Below are 21413 nucleotides of genomic sequence, written 5' to 3' on the forward strand. Positions count from 1 at the left end.
AGGAATCAAACAAGTGCACGGCATCACCCTTCGTGCTTTTACTCTCGTCCTCACCAAAAGAATCAATATAAATTACACGGCATCACCCTTCATGCTTTTGCTCTCGTACTCACCATATAATCAATATAATCGACACAGAATTGTACATCGTGCGGCATGACATCACCTTTCGTGCTTTATACTCTTCCTCACAAAATCATACACGACATCACCCTTCGTGCTTTAACACTCTCTCACCAAAACAATACACGAGATCACCCTTCGTGCTTTAACACTCTTCCTCACCCAAACAACATTCACAAGCAATAAGGCAAGGAAATAAGTAAGATTGAAATAAAATCCCGGCAAGGGAACAATAGTTCAACAATTAAATCCCGGCAAGGGAACAATATCAAAAGCATCAACATCCCAGCGAGAGAGATAACATTAAAACAACAGCATCCCGGCAAGGGAGACAATATAATAATTCTCTTTTCTTTTTCACTTTTACTTCACAACTCACTTCACAACTTGAGTCAATGCTCTATAAAGTTCAAATGCCAATTATACTTGCACAATTCATTATACAACTTGAGCCAACACTCTTCGATACTCAAATACCACTATTTCCTCCACAAACTTTACTCAACAATAGAAATTATCACAAAAGGCATGAAAATACAAATGGAGTCATAATAATTGTGAGCACGTGATTTTTGCTTCACGAAAACTACTCCAAAAAAAATCGGAAAAGAAATAAAACAAGTTACCTTCGGGTACAATTCTGAGGATTTGTGTGACATTTTGATAATTGTTTTGTCCGTAAATGCTCGCCTTGCTATAGTTAAGAAATACAAAAATATATATGTTGCATGCATTTAGGAAAAAGGGTACATCTAGGAATTAATTAACCGTTATTTGGTTTCTAAAAGCGAAAATCACAAAAATATGCATTTTTATTCCATTTATTGTCATGGTAATTTTATTGAATGTTTTAATTCATGCGATAATTGTTGTTAGGTGTTAATTAATATTTGTGTAGTTTAATTTTAGGTTTTAGGAATTTTTGGTTTAATTATAAGAAGGAAAATACCGGATTTGGGCCAAAATTTAAATGAAAAATCAGGCCCAAACCAATTACCACAACCCAGTCCAAACCCAGGCTTCCCAGGCACGCCCCCAAACGATGCCGTATTAGCATCCCTATTCTGAGCCATTGATTGATTCAAATGAACGGTCCAGATCAGGCCATTCACTTACCCAAACGACGCCGTATAGGGCCATCTGATCTCAACCGTTAGCCCAATCCCATCCAACGGCCTCAAGCCATCCCCATATGCCCGACCCATTTTACCCCGGACCAGCCCGACTTCCTTTTAAGTGGAACGACACCGTTCCCTTTAAGTGAGGGGATCCTTGCCCTCGATTTTACCTGATCCAATGGCCAGGATCCATTTTCCCCCTCCGTATATAAGCCCCTCATCACACCCCACGCCCCTACCCGAACACCCCCCCTTTTCCATCGTCTCTCTCAAGAGACAAACCCAAACCCCCGTTCCAAACCCTAGCCACCCCCATACACTCTCACCATGAACCCGGCGGCAACGATGCCGGTGACCACCAAAGTAACACCCCTGATGCACCCAACCACCCTAAACACGGATCTGCAAACCGTTGGGTTCGAATCATTCCCCATCGTCTCGAATCTTCGTTTGAAGGTTCGAGCAAAACCCCGATCTACACCAACCAACCCCGGATTCATACCAGCCATTACCCTGCCCTCACTCGTGACCAAACCAAGCTTGGTTTGGTCCGAATCTACCCACAAATCCTCAAGCCCCAAATCGGACTAGTTTGAACCCTAGAACACAAGAACCTTGGAATCCGGCAAGTTTAACAGAGGGTTGGGGTCTAATAGACCTTAATCGAAGTGTTCTCGGTTGAGAACACCTCGATTAAAGTCTGTTCGACCTCAAAATGGGCAAATCCAGTCAAAGCTGGGGTCGTTTGTTGTTGAGCTTCCAGAGTGAGTTCCCTTTTTCTTTTCTATTTTTGTTTTAGTGTTGTTTGAGTTTGTCAGCATGGTTAATTAGTTTGTTTGGTATTTCTGATATGTTCTTTCAATTCCCTCCATCTTCGTAAGACCTTTTTGTTTGGTCGATTATTCTTCTGCTTATTTGTTAAATACGTATGATGAGATATATATTCGATTTGATTAATATCGTCGAACAGATAATTCATGTAGATTCCCTGTTTTGTGCAAAGTTGTCTGAAGCCATTTGGGACCCTGTTCGTATTGTTTGTTTAATCGATTGATCGTTCTATGTTATAATTAGTATAGTCGATTAGATAAATGTCATCGATTAGTGGTACATGACTGAATGTTTAAATATTCTGATTCTAATAACTTCATGCGATTGATCGAATCATTGTCGTTTAGCTGGTTGATTGACATTATCTGTGAATGGTTTGTAGCTGCAATGCAATAGCTAGAACTCAGTTTAGGGCAGCTTGAATTTGAACTTTCAGAAGTTCGAAATTTCGTGCTGTTGTAGTATGGTAAAACAGTAATAATCAGGGGTTAACAGGGGCCGTTTGGGGGTTTGAAAAGACCAGAAATGTTTAGTTTAAGTTGGGCTGACAGTAGGGTACTAAAATAGGATTAAACTAATAAAATAGTGGGGAACAAAACTTGATAGCATGGGGGGTAATTGAATATTATAGACTGCCCATACCTTTGGATAGAAAACACATGCTAGGGGGCTGTCAGGAGGATGTACATTGGGGATTAGTTTAAGGAGGTATGGGCAAAGTTTGAAGAGGCAGCTGGTGCTTGCCCTTTTGGCTTATAAATAAGCTCGTTCAGAACAATAGGAGGGGGGTAGACATCAAAGGGGAAGAGGTTAGAAAAATCAGATATTAAGGTTAAAGACTAAAACTTCAGAATTTAAAAAGAAAAGAACAAGAGTGTTAAGGCTGTTTGATCCTCATTCTAGGTTAAGCTTTACATCAAAGAGCTTCAACTTGTCTTTGCCTTTGAGTGTTTAATAAAAATAAGAAATCACTGCTTCTTGCACCTGTCTGTGTTCTGTTGGTGCTGCTGGATTTTCAGTTTGGTAGTCTCCAGTTTTCTATTGGGAGTACTGTTCCATTTGGCTACTCCTGGGTTTCTGTTTTGGTTTTAAGAATCTGTCGCTAGGACTGAATTTGCTGTCTCCTACTGGTTATTATTATTGGTTTCTTTGGGTTGTTGCTGTTTGGTTTTCTGAAGTTACTGTTGGGTTTCTCTTGAGTTGCTACTGAGTTTCGGTCTGTTATTGGGTTGTCTCTGTTGCTGTTACTGGTTTGGGGCTGTCGACTACCTGTGTTGCTGTGTTGTTGCATACTGCTCTGCTGATCATTCCTCTTCTTCTTTTGCTTTTCCTATACCAGGTACACAACGGATACATTGGTCAATGTAGGCTGAAATTTGAAGCATGAATACAAAGAGTTGAAGTTATTTTGAGTTCATTTTAGAAATATATTGAACATTAATTGTATGTATGATAGTGTACTTTCTCTACTAGAACCATGAAATTAGCTGTGGTGTAACTGCACTTTTATACATGTCATTTAGTTGGAAAACTCTATTTTTTGCTTATAATAAAAAAGGATTAATGTTGCAGTAGCAATGTTCTGTTAAGTTCATCATTGTTGTCAAGAAGCATGTTAGGTATCCAATAGTTACTTCTTTAAACAAATGACAGTTTTTTTAGTTGGTAAGAATATGGTTTGATTAAGGTAAGCTGTACATTGCATGTTAGCCTTCCCTTTATGAATGTTAAGCGCATATCAAACAAGTTGAATAGGCCCAATTGGAATAAGGGTGGCCCATGCCAAGTATCACGTTATGCACATTGGGCCTGGGCCCGTAATATCTAAATGACTGCCCATATACGCGTTCATGTTCAGATTTTGCAAATCATATTCGGAACCCGACTAATAACTAACTTGTAAGCATGTAAATAAAGTTGGAATGTTCTTCTTCTTTCATTATTAGAGACAAACTCAATAGAAAACATAGCCACTATAGGATGACTTTTTGAATAAAACGAGCCGAGCCTCATCAAATAAAAATGCAAGTTGCGGGGCCCTCAATAATTGGTCATAATAAATACTTAGAATTTGGGATGGACTGTTTAGTGAATTTCACTGCCTTCCCCAAAGACAATAACGCGTTAGACTCTTTAGGCGCGATTTAATTAATCTTACCTTCTTAAACTCGGGTGCGCATTTCATGCGACCCAAATCCAAATCCCAAAACATTGAATAAAAATGTGTTCCGGATTGCGGGTGCATTTCATGTGACGCAATCCAAAGACATGTTTTTAAACGATGTTCACATTCTTTTAAAATATAATAATAAAAGCGGTAAAGAGTTAAAACTTGCACATGAGCGCATAATTGTATAAAATCAGATAAACAAGCCGAATATGACAGTTGAGCGACCGTGCTAGAACCACAGAACTGGGGAATGCCTAACACCTTCTCCCGGGTTAACAGAATTCCTTATCCGGATTTCTGGTTTGCGGACTGTAATACAGAGTCATTCTTTTCCTCGATTCGGGATTAAATTGGTGACTTGGGACACCCTAGATCTCCCAAGTGGCGACTCTGAAATAAATAATAAAATCCCGTTTCGATTGTCCTTTAATTGGGAAAACTCCTTCACCCCTCGTGGGGGCGGAAAAAAGAGGTGTGACAATAATCATAATACAAGACTCACAGGCATGCTTGACACCAACGCATAGGTACTCGTCACCATGCCTATACGTCGTACTCAACAAATATCACATAACAAATAGGACCCGACTCCTAATCCCTCAAGCTAAGGTTAGACCAAACACTTACCTCGATGCCACAAACACAATTCAAGTCTCAGCTATCGTTTTACCCCTTGATTCCACTACCAATTCGCTCGTATCTAGCCACAAGTTACTTAATTACATCAATAAATGCTAATTGAATCAATTCTAATGCATGGAAATAAGTTTTCTAAAATTTTCCCCAAAAAGTCAAAAAATTGCCCCGGTCCCACATGGTCAAAACCCGAGGTTCGAACCAAAACATGATTACCCATTCCCCACGAACCCAAATATATAATTTATTTTGAAATCAGACCTCAAATCAAGATCCAAATCCCCAAAATTTGAAAAACCTAGGTTCTACCCAAAACACCCAATTTCCCCTATGAAAACCTTTGATTTTGAGTTGAAATCATGTAAAAAGATGTTAAAGATTGAAGAAAACGAGTTAGAAATGACTTACAATCAATTAGGAAGAGAAGTTGTCTTTGAAAAATCGCCCAAAAGTGTTTTGGTTTTGAGAGAGTGTGAAAAATGGTTGAAATACGTCTAAGTTACGAATTTACAGGTTGCAGGTATCGCAATTGCGACCAGGGTTTGCAATTGCGAACCCAGAAGTCTGTTATTCTTGCATTTGCGAACTCGCTTTTGCGACAAACTCGTCATATTTTCGACGACTGGGGAGTTCAGGGCATCTTCGCATTTGCGAAGGGACTTTCGCATTTGTGAAGTTGCTTTTGCGGTAAAGTCGTCGCATTTGCGACCCAAGGCAGCACAAGTCCTCTTCACATTTGTGCGCCATTGCGAAGCCTGCAAACCTGATCATACCAGCTGAAAAACCTGCAATTTCCTAAGTTAAAATTCCACTACGTGGCCTATCCAAAACTCACCCGAGCCCTCGGGGCTCCAAATCAAACATGCACACCAACCTAAAAACATCATACAAACTTTCTCATGCATTCAAATCACGAAAATAACATCAACAACTATGAATTTAGCATCAAAATCATGAAGTTACTTAAGAACATCAAATTTTTCAATTTTCTCAAAATAAGGTCCGATTCACGTCATTTCAAGTTCGTTTCTTACCAATTTTCACAAACTCAATTTAAATCACATATAAGACCTGTACCGGGCTCCGGAACTAGAATACGAGCCCGATACCATCAAATTTCAAACACATTTCATTTCCAAAAACTCATAAATATTCCAGAAAATATTTTTCTTTAAAAATTCATTTCTCGGGCTTGGGACCTCATAATTCGTTTCCGGGCATACGCCCAAGTCCTATATTTTCCTACGGATCCTCCGGGACCGTCAAATCATGGGTCCGGATTCGTTTACCCAAAATGTTGACCGAAGTCAACTTAAATTTATTTAAAGGCAAAATTTATCATTTTTCACAGATTTTCACATAATGGCTTTCCGGCTATGCACCCGGACTGCGCACACAAATCAAGGTGAGTCAGAAAGAGTTTTTTAAGGCTTCGAAATATGGAATTTATTTCTAAAACAAGTAATGACCCAAAAGGTCATCACATTCTCCACCTCTAATACATCCATTCGTCCTCGAACGGACATAATAAGAAAGTACCTTAGTCGGGGAATAGATGGGGATAATGGCTCCGCATATAGGACTTGGACTCCCAGGTCGGTGCCTCAGCAGGCTGACCTCTCCACTAAACACGGACAGAAGGAAAACTCTTCAATCTCACTGACGAACCTACCGGCCTAGAATAGCTACCGGCTCCTCCTCATAGGACAAGTCCTTGTCCAACTGGACAATGTTGAAATCTAAAACGTGGGATGGATCGCCGTGATACTTCCGATACATGGACACATGAAACACTGGATGCACGACTGATAAGCTCGGCAGCAACGCAAGTGTGTAAGCCACATCTCCCACTTGATCAAGAATCTCAAACAGGCCAATGAACCTAAGGCTAAGCTGCCTTTCTTCCCAAATCTCATCACGCCCTTCATAGGCGACACTCGAAGCAATACCCGCTCATCGACCATGAATGCCAAATCTCGAACCTTACGGTCAACATAACTCTTTTGCCTGGACTAAGCTGTACGAAGCCTATCCTGAATGATCCTAACCTTGTCTATGGCATCCTGTACTAGATCAGTACCCAACAACCGAGCCTCTCCCGGCTCAAACCATCCAACAGGCGACCAATACCGCCTACCATACAAAGCCTCATAAGGAGCCATCTGGATACTCGACTGGTAGCTGTTGTTGTAGGCAAACTCTGCTAAAGGCAAAAACTGATCCTACGAGCCTCCAAAGTCAATGACACAAGCTCTGAGCATATCCTCCAAAATCTGAATGGTCCGCTCGGACTGCCCGTCCGTCTGAGGATGAAATGCTATGCTCAACTCAACACGTATGCCCAATTCTCGTTGAACTGATCTCTAGAAATGTGAGGTAAACTGCATACCTCGGTCCGAAAGGATAGACACGGGCACACCATGAAGACGAACAATCTCCCGAATATAAATCTATACTAGCTCTCGGAAGAATAGGAGATTGCCACAGGAATAAAATGTGCTGACTTGGTCAACCTATCAACAATAATCCACACTGCATCGAACTTCCTCTGAGTCCGTGGGAGTCCAACAACGAAGTCCATAGTGATACGCTCCCACTTTCACTCAGGAATCTCAATCTTCTAGAACAAACCACCGGGCCTCTAATGCTCGTAATTAACCTGCTGATAGTTCAAACATCGAACCATATATGCAACAATATCCTTCTTCATTCTCCTTCACCAATAACGTTGTCACAAATCCTGATACATCTTAGCGGCGCCCGAAAGAATAAAGTACCGGGAACTATGGGTTTCCTCTAAAATCAACTCTCGGAGTCCATTCACATTAGGCACACAAACTCGACCCTGCAATCTCAAAACTCCATCATCTCCTAAAGTAACCTGCTTGGCACTTCCGTGCTGCACCATGTCTCTAAGTACACACAAATGAGGATCATCATACTGCCGATCTCGGATATGCTCCAATGAAGAACGAGCGATTGTGCAAGCTAACACACGGCTGGCCTCATAAGCATCCAACCTCACGAACTAATTGCCCAAATCCTGAACATCCAAAGCAAGCAGTCTCTCACCGACCAGAATATAAGCAAGACTACCTATACTGGCTGACTTCCTACTCAAAGCATCTGCCACCACATTGGCCTTTCGTGATATCATAGTCCTTTAATAGCTCCAACCATCTTCTCTGCCTCAAATTTAGCTCTTTCTGCTTGAACAAATACTGCAGACTCTTGTGATCCATGAACACCTCACATGACACTCCATATCGATAATGCCTCCAAATCTTCAATGCATGAACAATGGCTGCTAACTCCAAATCATGAACTTGATAATTCTTCTCATGAATCTTCGACTGACGCGAAACATAAGCAATGACCTTGCTATCCTGTATCAACACCGCACCAAGTATAATACGAGATGCATCACAATAAACTGTTAAGGCCCTGAACCTGTGGGAAAAACCAACACTGGCGCCATAGTCAAAGATGTCTTGAGATTCTAAAAGTTCGCCTCACACTCGTCCGACTACCTGAACTGGGCACCCTTCTGGGTCAACCTAGTCATCGGGGCTGCAATAGATGAAAAACCCTCCACAAAGCGACGATAATAGCCTGCCATACCCAAGAAGCTCCGGATCTCTGTAGATGATGCTGGTCTAGGCCAGTTCTTGACTGCCTCAATCTTTTTCGGATCTACTTGAATACCATCTGCTGACACAACATGACCCAAGAATGCAACCGAACTCAACTATAACTTACACTTCGAAAACTTCGCATACAACTGACTATCTCTTAAAGTCTGAAGAACCACTTTCAGATGTTGCTCATGCTCCTCCCGGCTGCGGGAATAGATAAAAATATCATCAATGAAGACTATCACGAACGAATTCAAGTAAGGCCTGAACACTCAGTTCATCAAATCCATAAAAGCTGCTGGGGCATTTGTCAACCCGAATGACATCACCAAGAACTCATAATGCCCGTACCGAGTGCGGAAAACTGTCTTAGGGACATCAGATGCCCTAATCCTCAACTAATGGTAGCCATATCTCAAGTCAATCTTTGAAAATACCTTGGGACCCTGAAGCTGATCAAACAAATCATCAATCTTCAACAATGGTTACTTATTCTAGATTGTAACCTTGTTCAACTACCGTTAATCTATACACATTCTCATCGATCCGTCCTTCTTCTTAACAAACAATACTGGCACACCCCAAGGCGAAACACTAGGTTTAATGAAACCTTTTTCAAGCAAGTCTTGCAACTGCTCTTTCAACTCTTTCAACTCAGGCGGGGCCATACGATACTGCGAAATAGAAATGAGCTGAGTGCCCAGAGCCAAATTAATGCAGAAGTCAATATCCCTGTCAAGTGGCATACCCGACAGGTCTGAAGGAAATACCTCAGGAAACTCACGAATAACAAGCACAAAATCAATAGAAGGAACCTCAGCACTAGAATCACGAACATATGCCAAATAGGCCAAACACCCCTTCTCGACCATACGCCGAGCCTTCATATATGAGATAACACTACGGGTAGAATGACCAGGAGTCTCTCTCCACTCTAAATGAGGTAAACCCGGCAAGGCTAAGGCCACAGTCTTGGCATGACAATCCAAGATAGTGTGGTATGGTGATAACCAGTCCATCCCAATATGACATCAAAATCAACCATGTCCAGAAGTAACAAATCTACACGAGTCTCAAGACCTCCAATCACAACCATACATGAATGATGGACTCGATCTACCATGATAGAATCACCCACCGGTGTAGACACATATACATGAGCACTCAAGGAATCACTAGGCATAACCATATACGGTGCAAAATAAGATGATACATAGGAGTATGTAGATCCTGGATCAAATAAAACCGAAGCATCTCTAATACAAACCAGAACAGTACCTATGATAACTGCATTGGAAGTATCAGCCTCGGGCATGGCTGGAAGAGCATAACATCGGGGCTAGGCCCCACCACCCTGAGCTACATATTTGGGATGACATGCTGCTGGCTGGCCCCTACCTTTAGCGGCCTGGACTTTACCTCTAATACCTCTACCTCCACTTCTAGCACCTCTACCTCTAGCTGGCTGGGCGGGCTATGGAACACTCGGTGCCTGAACCATGGCACGGGAACCCTGATGTTGAGAGTTGCTCGATGCTCGAGGGCAAAACCTAGCAATGTGACCCATATCACCACAAGTATAACAAGCCCTCAACTGCTAAGACTGCTGACCCTAATGACCTTAATGACCATCCCGAAAACTCTGGAGCGGCCGTGCACTGATAAGAGCTGGCGGTGCATTGTAGAACTGCTGATCAGAATACTGCATATGAGAACCATGGCCACCTGAAGCACCGTGAGAAACCTGAAGTGCTGATTGAAAAGGCCTAGGAGGATGGCCTCTACCATACGAATCCCTGCCTCCAAACGAGGTACCACTGAATCTGCCTGAATGACGAGTCCTCTTGTCAAACCCCTGACCACCACTCTGTGATAGAACTATCTTAACTCTCCTAGCTACATTGGCCGCCTCCTGAAAAGAAATCTCACTCCCCATCTCCTTGGCCATCTGAAGTCGAATAGGCTGGATAAATTCCTCAATGAACCTCCCCACCCTCTCTCTCTCGGTGGGGAGTATGATAAGAGCATGACGGGCCAAGTCTATGAATCTGGTCTCGTACTGAGTAACAGTCATAGAATCCTGCTAGAGACGCTCAAACTGCCTCCAATAGATCTCTCACTGAGTGATAGGGAGAAACTTCTCCAGAAATAGCTGAGTAAACTGCTCCCTAGTCAAAGCTGGCGATCAGGATGATCTACAAACAATAATATATCCACCAAGTCTTGGCGGATCCAGACAAACGGAAAGTAGCAAAGTCAACCCCATTGGTCTCCACTATCCCCATGTTCTTGAGAACCTCATGACAGCTATCTAGATAATCCTGGGGATCCTTAGAAGATGTGCCGCTGAAAGTAGTAGTGAAAAGCTTGGTGAACCTGTCCAACCTCCACAAAGCATCGACAGACATAGCTGCTCCATCACCGGTCTGAGCTACCACATCCGGCTAAACTACTCCTACTGGTTGAGCGGTTGGAGTCTAAAACTAGGGAGCCACCTGCTCCGGAGTGCGAGTAGCAGGAGTCTAGGGTCCTCCTCCAGCCTAAGAGACGGCTGGTGCTACAGGAATTAAGTCTATCCGGGTGACACTCTCCATAAGTCCCACTAGATGGACCAGAGCATCCTGGGGTACTGGGGTAGCAATGAACCCCTCTGGTACCTGAGCTGGACCCACCGGAACTGCCTGGGCCGGAACCTCATCATCAAACTCAACTTGAGGCTCCGCCGCTGGTGCTGTTGCTCTGGGCTAAACTCTGCCCCTACCTCGGCCTCTAGCACGGCCTCGGCCTTGCCCTCTGCCCCTCATGGGAGCTGCTGTTGGGGGCTCGGGTTGCTAATTGGTGGATGAGGAAGCGTGTGTTCTCGCCATCTGCTAAAGAACATAGTAGAATTTCAATTAGCATTGAGAAATAAAACCGCACGACAAGAAAGAATAAATGTGAAATTTTTCCTAACTCTGTAGCCTTTGGGGGATAAATACAAACGTCTCTGCACCGATCCCTCAGACTCTACTAAGCTTGTCTGTGAATTGCGAGACCTATGTAACCTAGAGCTCTGATACCAACTTGTCACAACCCAGATTTCCCACTTTTGGGAGTCATGATGGCGCCTATTAATGAAAGCTAGGCAAAACAACTGTTTGAACAAATTACCTCTTTCCCATTTTAATCCTTTAACAATTATGAAATAATAGCTTATAGACAGCAAAATTTAAATAGGCGGAAGAAATAATAAAAATATTTAAATATATCCAATACAACTTCTAAACAAAGACTACCCAGAGCTGGTGTCACAGCTTCACAGACGGTCTAAGAATACTACATATAAAGTATGAAAGATAATTAATCCACTATTTCTAAAATACGTAAATGAAACAGGATGAAGGGATAGAGGGAGACGCCAGGGCCTACGGACGCCTGCAGGACTACCTTAGTCTCCGTATGGACTGAAGGTAGCCACCCAAGCTAAGGTCCAAAAGTTGTTGCTCCAGGATCTGCATACAGTGCAGCGTGTAGTATCAGCACAACCGACCCCATGTGCTGGTAAGTGCCTAGCCTAACCTCGGCGAAATAGTGACGAGGCTAGGTCCAGACTACCGAATAAACCTGTGCAGTTAAATCATATACAGCGGAAAAGAAGAACAGTAATGTACAGTTAAGTATGGGAGGGGGAAACATGATGCGGGGAAACATCAATTAAGAATAGAAATACATCGAGTAAATACAAGGAACATGATATCTCAATTATCATCAAGAACCAGGAATCAAACAAGTGCACGACATCACCCTTCATGCTTTTACTCTCGTCCTTACCAAAAGAATCAATATAAATTACACGGCATCACCCTTCGTGCTTTTGCTCTCGTACTCACCATATAATCAATATAATTGGCACGGAATTGTACATCCTGCGGCACGACATCACCCTTCGTGCTTTATACTCTTCCTCACAAAATCATACACGGCATCACCCTTCATGCTTTAATACTCTCTTACCAAAACAATACACGGCATCACCCTTCGTGCTTTAATACTCTTCCTCACCCAAACAACAATCACAAGAAATAAGGCAAAGAAATAAGTAATATTGAAATAAAATCCCGGTAAAGGAACAATAGTTCAACAATCAAATCCCGACAAGGGAAACAATATAATAATTCTCTTTTCTTTTTCACTTTTACTTCAGAACTCACTTCACAACTTGAGCCAATGCTCTATAAAGTTCAAATGCCAATTATACGTCCACAATTCATTATACAACTTAAGCCAACGCTCTTCGATACTCAAATACCACTATTTCCTCCACAAACTTTACTCAACAATAGAAATCATCACAAAAGGCATGAATAATACAAACAGAGTCATAATAATCATAATACAAGACTCACGGGCATGCTTGATACCAACGCATAGGTACTCGTCACCGTGCCTATACGTCGTACTCAACAAATATCACATAACAAATAGGACCTGACTCCTAATCCGTCAAGCTAAGGTTAGACCAAACACTTACCTTGATGCCACGAACACAATTCAAGTCTCAACTATCGCTTTACCCCTTGATTCCACCACCAATTCGCTCGTATCTAGCCATAAGTTACTTAATTACATGAACACATGCTAATTGAATCAATTCTAATGCATGAAAATAAGTTTTCTAAAGTTTTCCCCAAAAAGTCAAAAATTGCCCCGGGCCCACATGGTCAAAACCCGAGGTTCAAACCAAAACCCGATTACCCATTCCCCCACGAACCCAAATATATAATTTATTTTGAAATCGGATCTCAAATCGAGATCCAAATCCCCAAAATTTGAAAAACCTAGGTTCTACCAAAAACACCCAATTTCCCCTATGAAAACATTTGATTTTGAAGTGAAATCATGTGAAAAGATGTTAAAGATGGAAGAAAACGAGTTAAAAATGACTTACAATCGATTAAGAAGAGAAGCTGTCTATGAAAAATCGCCCAAGAGTGTTTTGATTTTGAGAGAGTGTGAAAAATGGTTGAAATGCGTCTAAGTTATGAATTTACAGGTTGCAGGTATCGCAATTGCGACCAGGGTTTGCAATTGTGAACCCAGAAGTCTGCTATTCTCACATTTGCGACAAAAGTTCTCATTTGTGAACTCGCTTTTACGACAAACTCGTCACATTTGCGATGACTGGGGAGTTCAGGGCATCTTCGCATTTGCGAAGGGACTTTCACATTTGCGGTAAAGTCGTCGCATTTGCGACCCAAGGCAGCACAGGTCGTCTTCGCATTTGCGGGCTCGCATTTGCGAAGTCTGCAGACCTGATCATACCAGCTAAATACCTCCAATTTCCTAAATTAAAATTTCACTCCGTGGCCTATCCAAAACTCACCCGAGCCCTCGGAGCTCCAAACCAAACATGCACACAACCTAGAAACATCATATGGACTTGCTCGTGTATTCAAATCACCAAAATAACATCAACAACTATGAATTTAGCATCAAAATCATGAAATTACTTAAGAACATCAAATTTTCTAATTTTCTCAAAATAAGGTCCGATTCACGTCATTTCAAGTTCGTTTCTTACAAATTTCACAGACTCAACTTAAATCACATATAAGACATGTACCGGGCTCCGATACCAGAATACGGGCCCAATAACATCAAATTTCAAACACTTTTCATTTCCAAAAACTCATAAATATTCCAGAAAATAATTTTCTTTAAAGATTCATTTCTCGGGCTTGGGACCTCGAAATTCGATTCCGGGCATACTCTCAAGTCCCATATTTTCCTACGGACCCTCCGGGACTGTCAAATCACGGGTCCGGGTTCATTTACCCATAATATTGACTGAAGTCAACTTAAATTTATTTTAAAGGCAAAATTCATCATTTTTCACAGATTTTCACATATTGGCTTTCCGGCTACGCGCCCGGACTATGCACGCAAATCGAGGTGAGACAGAAAGAGGGTTTTAAGGCCTTAGAATACGGAATTTATTTCTAAAACAAGTAAAGGTCATCACACTTTTACACATAGGAGAGCTAAAAATCATTTTCTTAATTTTAAAATTGTAAAGGAGTATGGTGTACAAATAGTACGTGTTTTCTTGTGGGATTAGAGAATCAAATCCTCTTCTTCCTACAAAACTACCAGGTCCAGTCTACATTACTGAATAATGGAAAGCTATTCAGAAGGGACCATGTGTTCACATTTCAATGCATAAATTATGACACAAAATCTTGGTAAAATGGGCTTTCTTTTTTTTGTGAGCTCTATATATGTAACACGAAATTATTTATTTTGTGTCTCATATAACTTACACTAGTTATATGAGGCATTTTTTTGTCTCACAATTTTGTTGACCCAGATTTTTATGGACCCAGAAGTGTAAAATTGGGGTCCATAAATTTGTGAGACAAAAAAAAGCCTCACACAGCTAATGTAAGTTGTATGAGGCACACAATAAAACTTCTTATGCAACACGATCGGAATCTCCGAAAATATCGTTGGATTCTTCAAAAATAATGCATTTTTGGAGGGTTCAATACGAGTACAATAAGACCATCTCCAACCCAACGCTATTTTTGACGCCAAACGCTATTTTGGTGCTCCAACCCAACACCATTTCTTACACTATTTTGGTGTGTGAATAGTGTTACACCAAATTTGGCGTAACAGTATTCATCAACACCATTATTATTCATCAATAGTTTATTATTATCTTTTATTATATAACACTTTTAATTTAACATATTATAAATTTTGTAATTACTTATACTTTTTATGTAATATCTTTATAATATTAATTTTATATTTTAATTTTGGTGTATAATTTTTATTAATTAATTTTTGTATATTTTATATAAAATTATAAGTTACTTTTATTAATAATTTTATAAAAATATATAACCATCAAAAAATAAAATGTATAAATCTGAAATATAATATGTTGTTAATAAATAACACAATATTTTGCAAATCTAAAAGGATTTATTTTATGAAATAAAAAAATAAATTCAAATAAAAGAAAATATTATAGTATAGAAGAGAGAGAAGAATATAAAAGGAATACTATTTTTTGGTGTAAAAAATAATATAATAGGTTGGAGTTAATTTGCACCATTTTGATGTTTATATTTTGGTGTAAAAAATGATGCATGGGTTGGAGACAGGGGCGGAGCTACGTACTAAATTTAGGTGCTTCAACACCCATTAAACTTTACACAATATAGGTATAGTTATATAAGAAATTTGAGGCATCTGATATAAAAGGAAAAGAAAGCACCTACCAACCAAAAAATTAAATAGTTACTACACATCAAGAAAAATTAAGCACCCACAAACTAGAGATGTCAATGAATATTCGAAAATCGACTAAACCGACCGAACTGTACCGCACCGAACCGACTTTTAGGCTTCTTTTTAAGAAACCGTAGGTTTTTATATAAATATATAACCACACCGATAATTAGGGTAGGTTTTTTATTTTATAAAAATAAACCGAAAAAATACCGAACCGTACCGAATAAATTTTACATGTAGAAATTATATTTATTTAGTAAGTTTAAAAATAATAATTCATTAAATTTTCTTTGAGCCTTGGAATTCTGAAAACTATTACAAGCCAACAAGTAATTAAACTCAAAATACTAATTCCTAAAACCTATTATGCTACTTCTACTTAAACTAAGCTATTTCAAGTATCTTTATTAGCAAGACATAAAGTATTCTAGCGATTATGAGTAGCAAACTACAATGTATTGAATATGTTTCCTTTCATATAATTTAGATTTATCTTTTTGAATATTTAATCTTCGATTGACTTTATTCTTGAGTCCCAGCTTGGTATATCTTTCAACTCGTGTGATTAATATTTTCTTTGCCTTTGTTTGATTTCTTTTACGCTGTTGTAGAATAGTTAATGGATCTATACTCTAGCCATTTTTTTTAATTCATCACCCTTTAAACAGTAAAAATGTCTAGAGAGTTTTGCTAAGTCCTATAAAAGAACGTATGTTATTGCAATTCTACTCTTACTGATGATTTTTATATGATATTAAAAAAATACTGAAAATTAACCGAACCGTACCGATGCCGAAGAGAAACCGACATGATTGGGACGGTTTCGAAAAGTCTAATTTTGGTTATACATAATAGAATAACCGAAAAATTGGTATGGTACAAATTTTATAAATAATCGGCCGAACCGAACCATTGACACCCCTACCACAAACATAAAATTCTGGATCCGTCACTGGTTGGAGTTGCCCTAACAATGTGAAGAGTCCACACAGCATATATGATATGCGAGTTTGAATTAGTTGGACAAGAGACTTTGAACATGAGTGGCCAAACACAAAATTTATTTACTTGATTACTTGAAAGGTGGAGCAAACTGCAATATGCAGTCTTAGCAAAAAAAAAATAAAATATCTTTTTGCTTTTGCCTAAATAAATGATCCACCCAATTAACCCCATATTACATTTACCCGTTTCCTTACCATTCTAATGGAATTCGGCTGCTACAGCGTACAGTGATAACGAACGATACAAAAAAATGAGCTTTGCAATTTCAAAGCGAAGACTCCGTTAGGGTTCTTCTATATTCCTAACCAGGTAAAGTTCATTACTTTAGAATTTAGTTCTGAAAGTGTATTGGAATATAATTTTTCTCGTATGTTTTGGAATTGCACTTTGAATTTTCTCCTTTTGCTGTATTAATTGGGATAATCTTGATTACATATCTATGCTGTAAACTACTTCTTTTATTGGTATAAAGATATATAATCTTTAGGCTTATACTAAACGAAATCTCATATGAGGTTTTTGGTATTTTGTCTAGCTCTACTTGAAATTATTGTAGGGTTTAGCTTTCTTTCTTGTATTAAACGGTCCAAATAGAGCGAGATGGATATAGATCATAGAGGATTCATAATTGGAAATTTTGTGAAATGTGGAGCGAGTTGAGTGTGACAAGATACGGCAATAATGGTACAAGTCAAATGACCATTTGTGTAGTTAACTCTTATACAGAATGTGAATTGAAGAAATAGAAATCAGCTGTAACAACAGAATGTGAACTGAAGAAACAGAAATACTAACTATTATTTGCCATAAAACTATAGAAACCAACTGTAACATATGCATTTGACAACCGTGGGCATAAACTGAAGAAACACAGATGCATCCATTGCTATATGCTAGAACATCAACACTAACTTGCTTTACTATTTGCTAGAACATCAACACTAATTTGCTACTAATGAATATAGTATGTACACTTGTCCAATACTCCAGCAACCTCTGCAGAGAAAAAATGAGAATGGAGAGGATATTAGTATTAAAATAGAGAAAGAGCAATGGAGGGCAACATTAAAAAGGAAGCCAAATACATGGGCAGTTCTTATAGTATTAGAAAGAAAAACCAGCTAACAGAAAGACTGTTGTTTGCGAGGTTCAACACAACAAGTTTTAATGCATACCTCGTAAATTGCTAATTCATTCTTAGACCATGTCTCAATGTCTTTGATGTCTCTTCTTTGGCCTTCTCCGTTTCTTGACAGCAATTTCTTGAGCAATTTTTAGAGCAGTATCTTCAGCAAAGTTGACAATCCATTTTGGTTTTTCCAGTAGGAATATTAGGCTTCCGACGAACAATCCAAAAATCACACCACAACCATACCCTATTATGACAGATTCCCATGTAAATCCGCCGGCAAAAATTGAATCATCATCATCATCATCTTGTTCAAATGGTGGCTCATCTGACGTGTTCTTGTATCCACATTCCTTTGATAGTGGAAATCCACATAAATCAGGATTTCCACCATACGAATCATTTGAAAATGTATCGAATTGTTTCCCATGAGGGATGCGCCCAACAAGATGATTGTATGACAGGTTTAAGACCTCAAGAAATGTCAAACTCGTCAATAGACCAGGAATTTCTCCAATGAGTCTGTTCCGTGAGAGGTCTAATGCTTCGAGCTCATTCAACTTTGCGATTTCTGCAGGAATACTACCATGGAAGTTGTTGTGAGATATGTTGAGTAACACAAGCGAACTAAGCCTTCCAATGGATTTTGGTATATCTCCTTCAAATCTGTTGCTTGATAAATCAATACTTGTCATAATGGACGTGATTCTCATATCAAACTCATTACCTTTTATCACCAAACTAACATGGTAACTGTAATCTATTTCATTGCTATTATTTTTTCCAGGGATTCCTGTTTTTTCTTCATCCACTTTCATCATCGCTGTAAAATTTTTGAAAAGATTAGATGGCAAAGTTCCAGTGAACCCATTGAAGGAAAGGTCAAAGATTCGTAACTCCGGAAATGGAAATTGGGACATCAATTCACCAATTGGACCATGAAAGAGATTTGATTTCAGTATCAGAACTTGCAGGTATGGAAGTTTCTCCAGCCATATCGGGAACGTGTCATTTATCTTGTTGTACCCCAAATCAAGAGCTGCCAAGCTTGTACAGTTAACCAAGGATCGTGGTATTAGTCCTCCAAATTGATTGTCGGTTAAACCAAGATATTTTAACCCTGTCGGTAAAAATCTCGGTATCTCTCCATAAAAATTGTTCATTCGCAAGTCTAAAACAGAAATGAAGCTGCTGGAGTTACCCAAACATCCTGGGATTGTGCCACTGAAGTTGTTATGGGCCAAAATGAGGGCTTGAAGGTTAATCATGTCACAAATGGACTGATGCAAAGAACCTTGAAGAAAATTGTTCTCCAGATTAAGGTAGAACAAATCCGTTGAGCGCCATACTTGCTTTTCAAAGCCCGTGAGGAAGTTATGAGAGAGATCCAGGACTACCACGTTCATGGATGTCATCCAATCAGGGATTTCACCATACAGCTTGTTGTTCGAAAGCTTCAGGAGTTTCAAGTTCATGCTTGAAAATGTTTCGAAATTATGGCTCTTCAACACATGTGGCAATTTCCCAGTTAATTGATTGTCTTGAACTTGTAAATCAGTCAAGGATGGAAGATAGAATAACCAAGGGGGTGGTGCGCCAGTGAAAGAATTGAAGGACAAATCAAGCGTTTCTAGCTCTTGAAGGCCGCTTATATTAGAGGGAAGTGGACCAGTTAGTGAATTGTTTTGCAAGTACAATTTTCTAAGGCGAGTCAAGGTTACAAATGAATAAGGGAATGAGCCAGTGAAATTGTTTGTTGAAAAAAATAAATAAGTTACCTCTGAAAGGTTGGCAAAGATGTCTGGAATCCGGCCTTCAAAGTTATTGAAAGAGAGATCTAAGTAGCTAAGTTTGTTCAGCTTTGAGGTAGTTGAGGGAACATTTCCAGAGAAATTGTTATTTGAAAGATCCAATTTGCTTATTCTAGTGAGGTTACCGATGGATTCTGGTATTGAGCCTTGAAAATGGTTGAAAGAGAGATCTAAATCGGTAAGTTTGTTCAATTTTGAGATAGTTGAGGGAACATTACCATTGAAGTTGTTAATGGGAAGATGCAAAGTTCTAAGTCTGGTGAGGTTGCCTATGGATTTTGGAATTGAACCGGAGAGATGGCAATGCGCGAGGCTCAAAAACATAAGAGAATGGAGGTTGCCAATTGAATCAGGTACATTTCCAAAAATACTAGTTCCAGAAAAGTCCAACTCTAAAATACTTGCACTGAAACTCCAGTTAAAATTTGGCAGAATGCCTGTAAGTTCAAGATTCTCTCCCAATCTTAGCACTTCTAAGTTTGGTAGATGAAACAGATTAGAATCGCTCAAGTCGCCGAACAAGTTTGTTTGTCTAAGATCTAAATACCTAAGAGACGAAGACATATTCTTGGGTAACTCAAATGGTGTTTCCATGAAGAGAAAAGACAATACCTCTAAATTGGTTAAGTTTTGAAGCAAACTTCTGAATGTGTTTGGGCCAATTTGGAGTTCGCAATAAGAGAGATCAAGTGAAACCAACTTTGACAAGTTGGATAATCCTGGTGGGATCATCTCTAATTCATAAGTTCCAGAAGCTGAAAGATTGAGATGCCTCAAACTGGTGAATTCACTAATACCATTTCCAAGTGGAAAATCATCCATGTCATTGAAGGCAAGGTTGAGACTTTGAAGATGAACAAGTTTCGCGAGGCTGCTGTTAGCATTGATGGTTCCTCTAAGAAAGTTGCAAGAAAGATCGAGGCCTATCACATGACGGGTAAATTCATCACAAGTAACACCATCCCATTCGCAACAATCTCTTGTTACGTTCCAGGATAAAGTCTTGGATGGAACCTTGATATCACACCAAGAAGCGTGCGCGGGATCAACTATGAGGCCTTGCTTAAATTGAAGCAAATAAAAAGCTTCATCGCGAGCACAGAGATGTTGCCTAGCGTATGAGAAGCCAGTAAGTTGAGATTGCAGTGTAAACATTATAGCAACTGAATAGAAGCAGAAAAGTAGCAATAATTGATACTCCATATCTTATCTCTTGCAGATATCTAACTAGGAACTCCTACTCCACCTATATAGTGATTAATTGATCGCTATTACTTCCTACTTTGAAATGTGAAAATGACTTCACCTTTTTTATCTTGTCGGAATATCATCAATAAAAGACATGTGTTATAAAATAAAAACAATGCAGTAAAATGTAAACAAGAAGAGATAGAGAGAATGAAGAAGTGTTTTCTTCTTTCACTTTGGTGTAATTTTTCATTGCAATTACATGGCCTTTTATAGGCATAAAAAGTAAAGATGATGGACATAAAATAGAAAATTTAATCTTTAAGTTATTGTCACACCTCCTTTTTCACCTACACCCCGGAAAATGGTATATGTAAAGGGAGTTTTTCCAATTAAAGGACAATCGAAACGAGATTTATTTATTTATTTCAGAGTCGCCACTTAGGAGATTTATGGTGTCCCAAGTTACCGGTTGAATCCCGAACC

The 21413-nt window shown here is 39.5% G+C and overlaps 1 protein-coding gene across 1 annotated transcript; it reads right to left on the reverse strand.

The window, feature by feature from the left end:
• Positions 1-17568: 17568 nt before the first annotated feature.
• LOC104243633 (receptor-like protein 9DC3) lies at positions 17569-20942 on the reverse strand. The gene is made up of 2 exons (XM_009798853.2): positions 17975-20942; positions 17569-17795 (listed from the first exon to the last, which is right to left on the reverse strand). The coding sequence occupies exon 1, from the start codon at positions 20940-20942 to the stop codon at positions 18009-18011; it is 2934 nt and encodes a 977-aa protein (XP_009797155.1). The 3' UTR covers positions 17569-17795; positions 17975-18008.
• Between the last annotated feature and the right edge of the window lie 471 nt (positions 20943-21413).

Source organism: Nicotiana sylvestris, chromosome 8, assembly GCF_000393655.2.
Source record: "Nicotiana sylvestris chromosome 8, ASM39365v2, whole genome shotgun sequence".
NCBI lineage: Eukaryota > Viridiplantae > Streptophyta > Magnoliopsida > Solanales > Solanaceae > Nicotiana > Nicotiana sylvestris.

Coding starts and splice junctions, on each gene's coding strand:
- LOC104243633 (XM_009798853.2), bottom strand. CDS start 20,942: ATGGAGTATCAATTATTGCTACTTTTCTGCTTCTATTCAGTTGCTATA.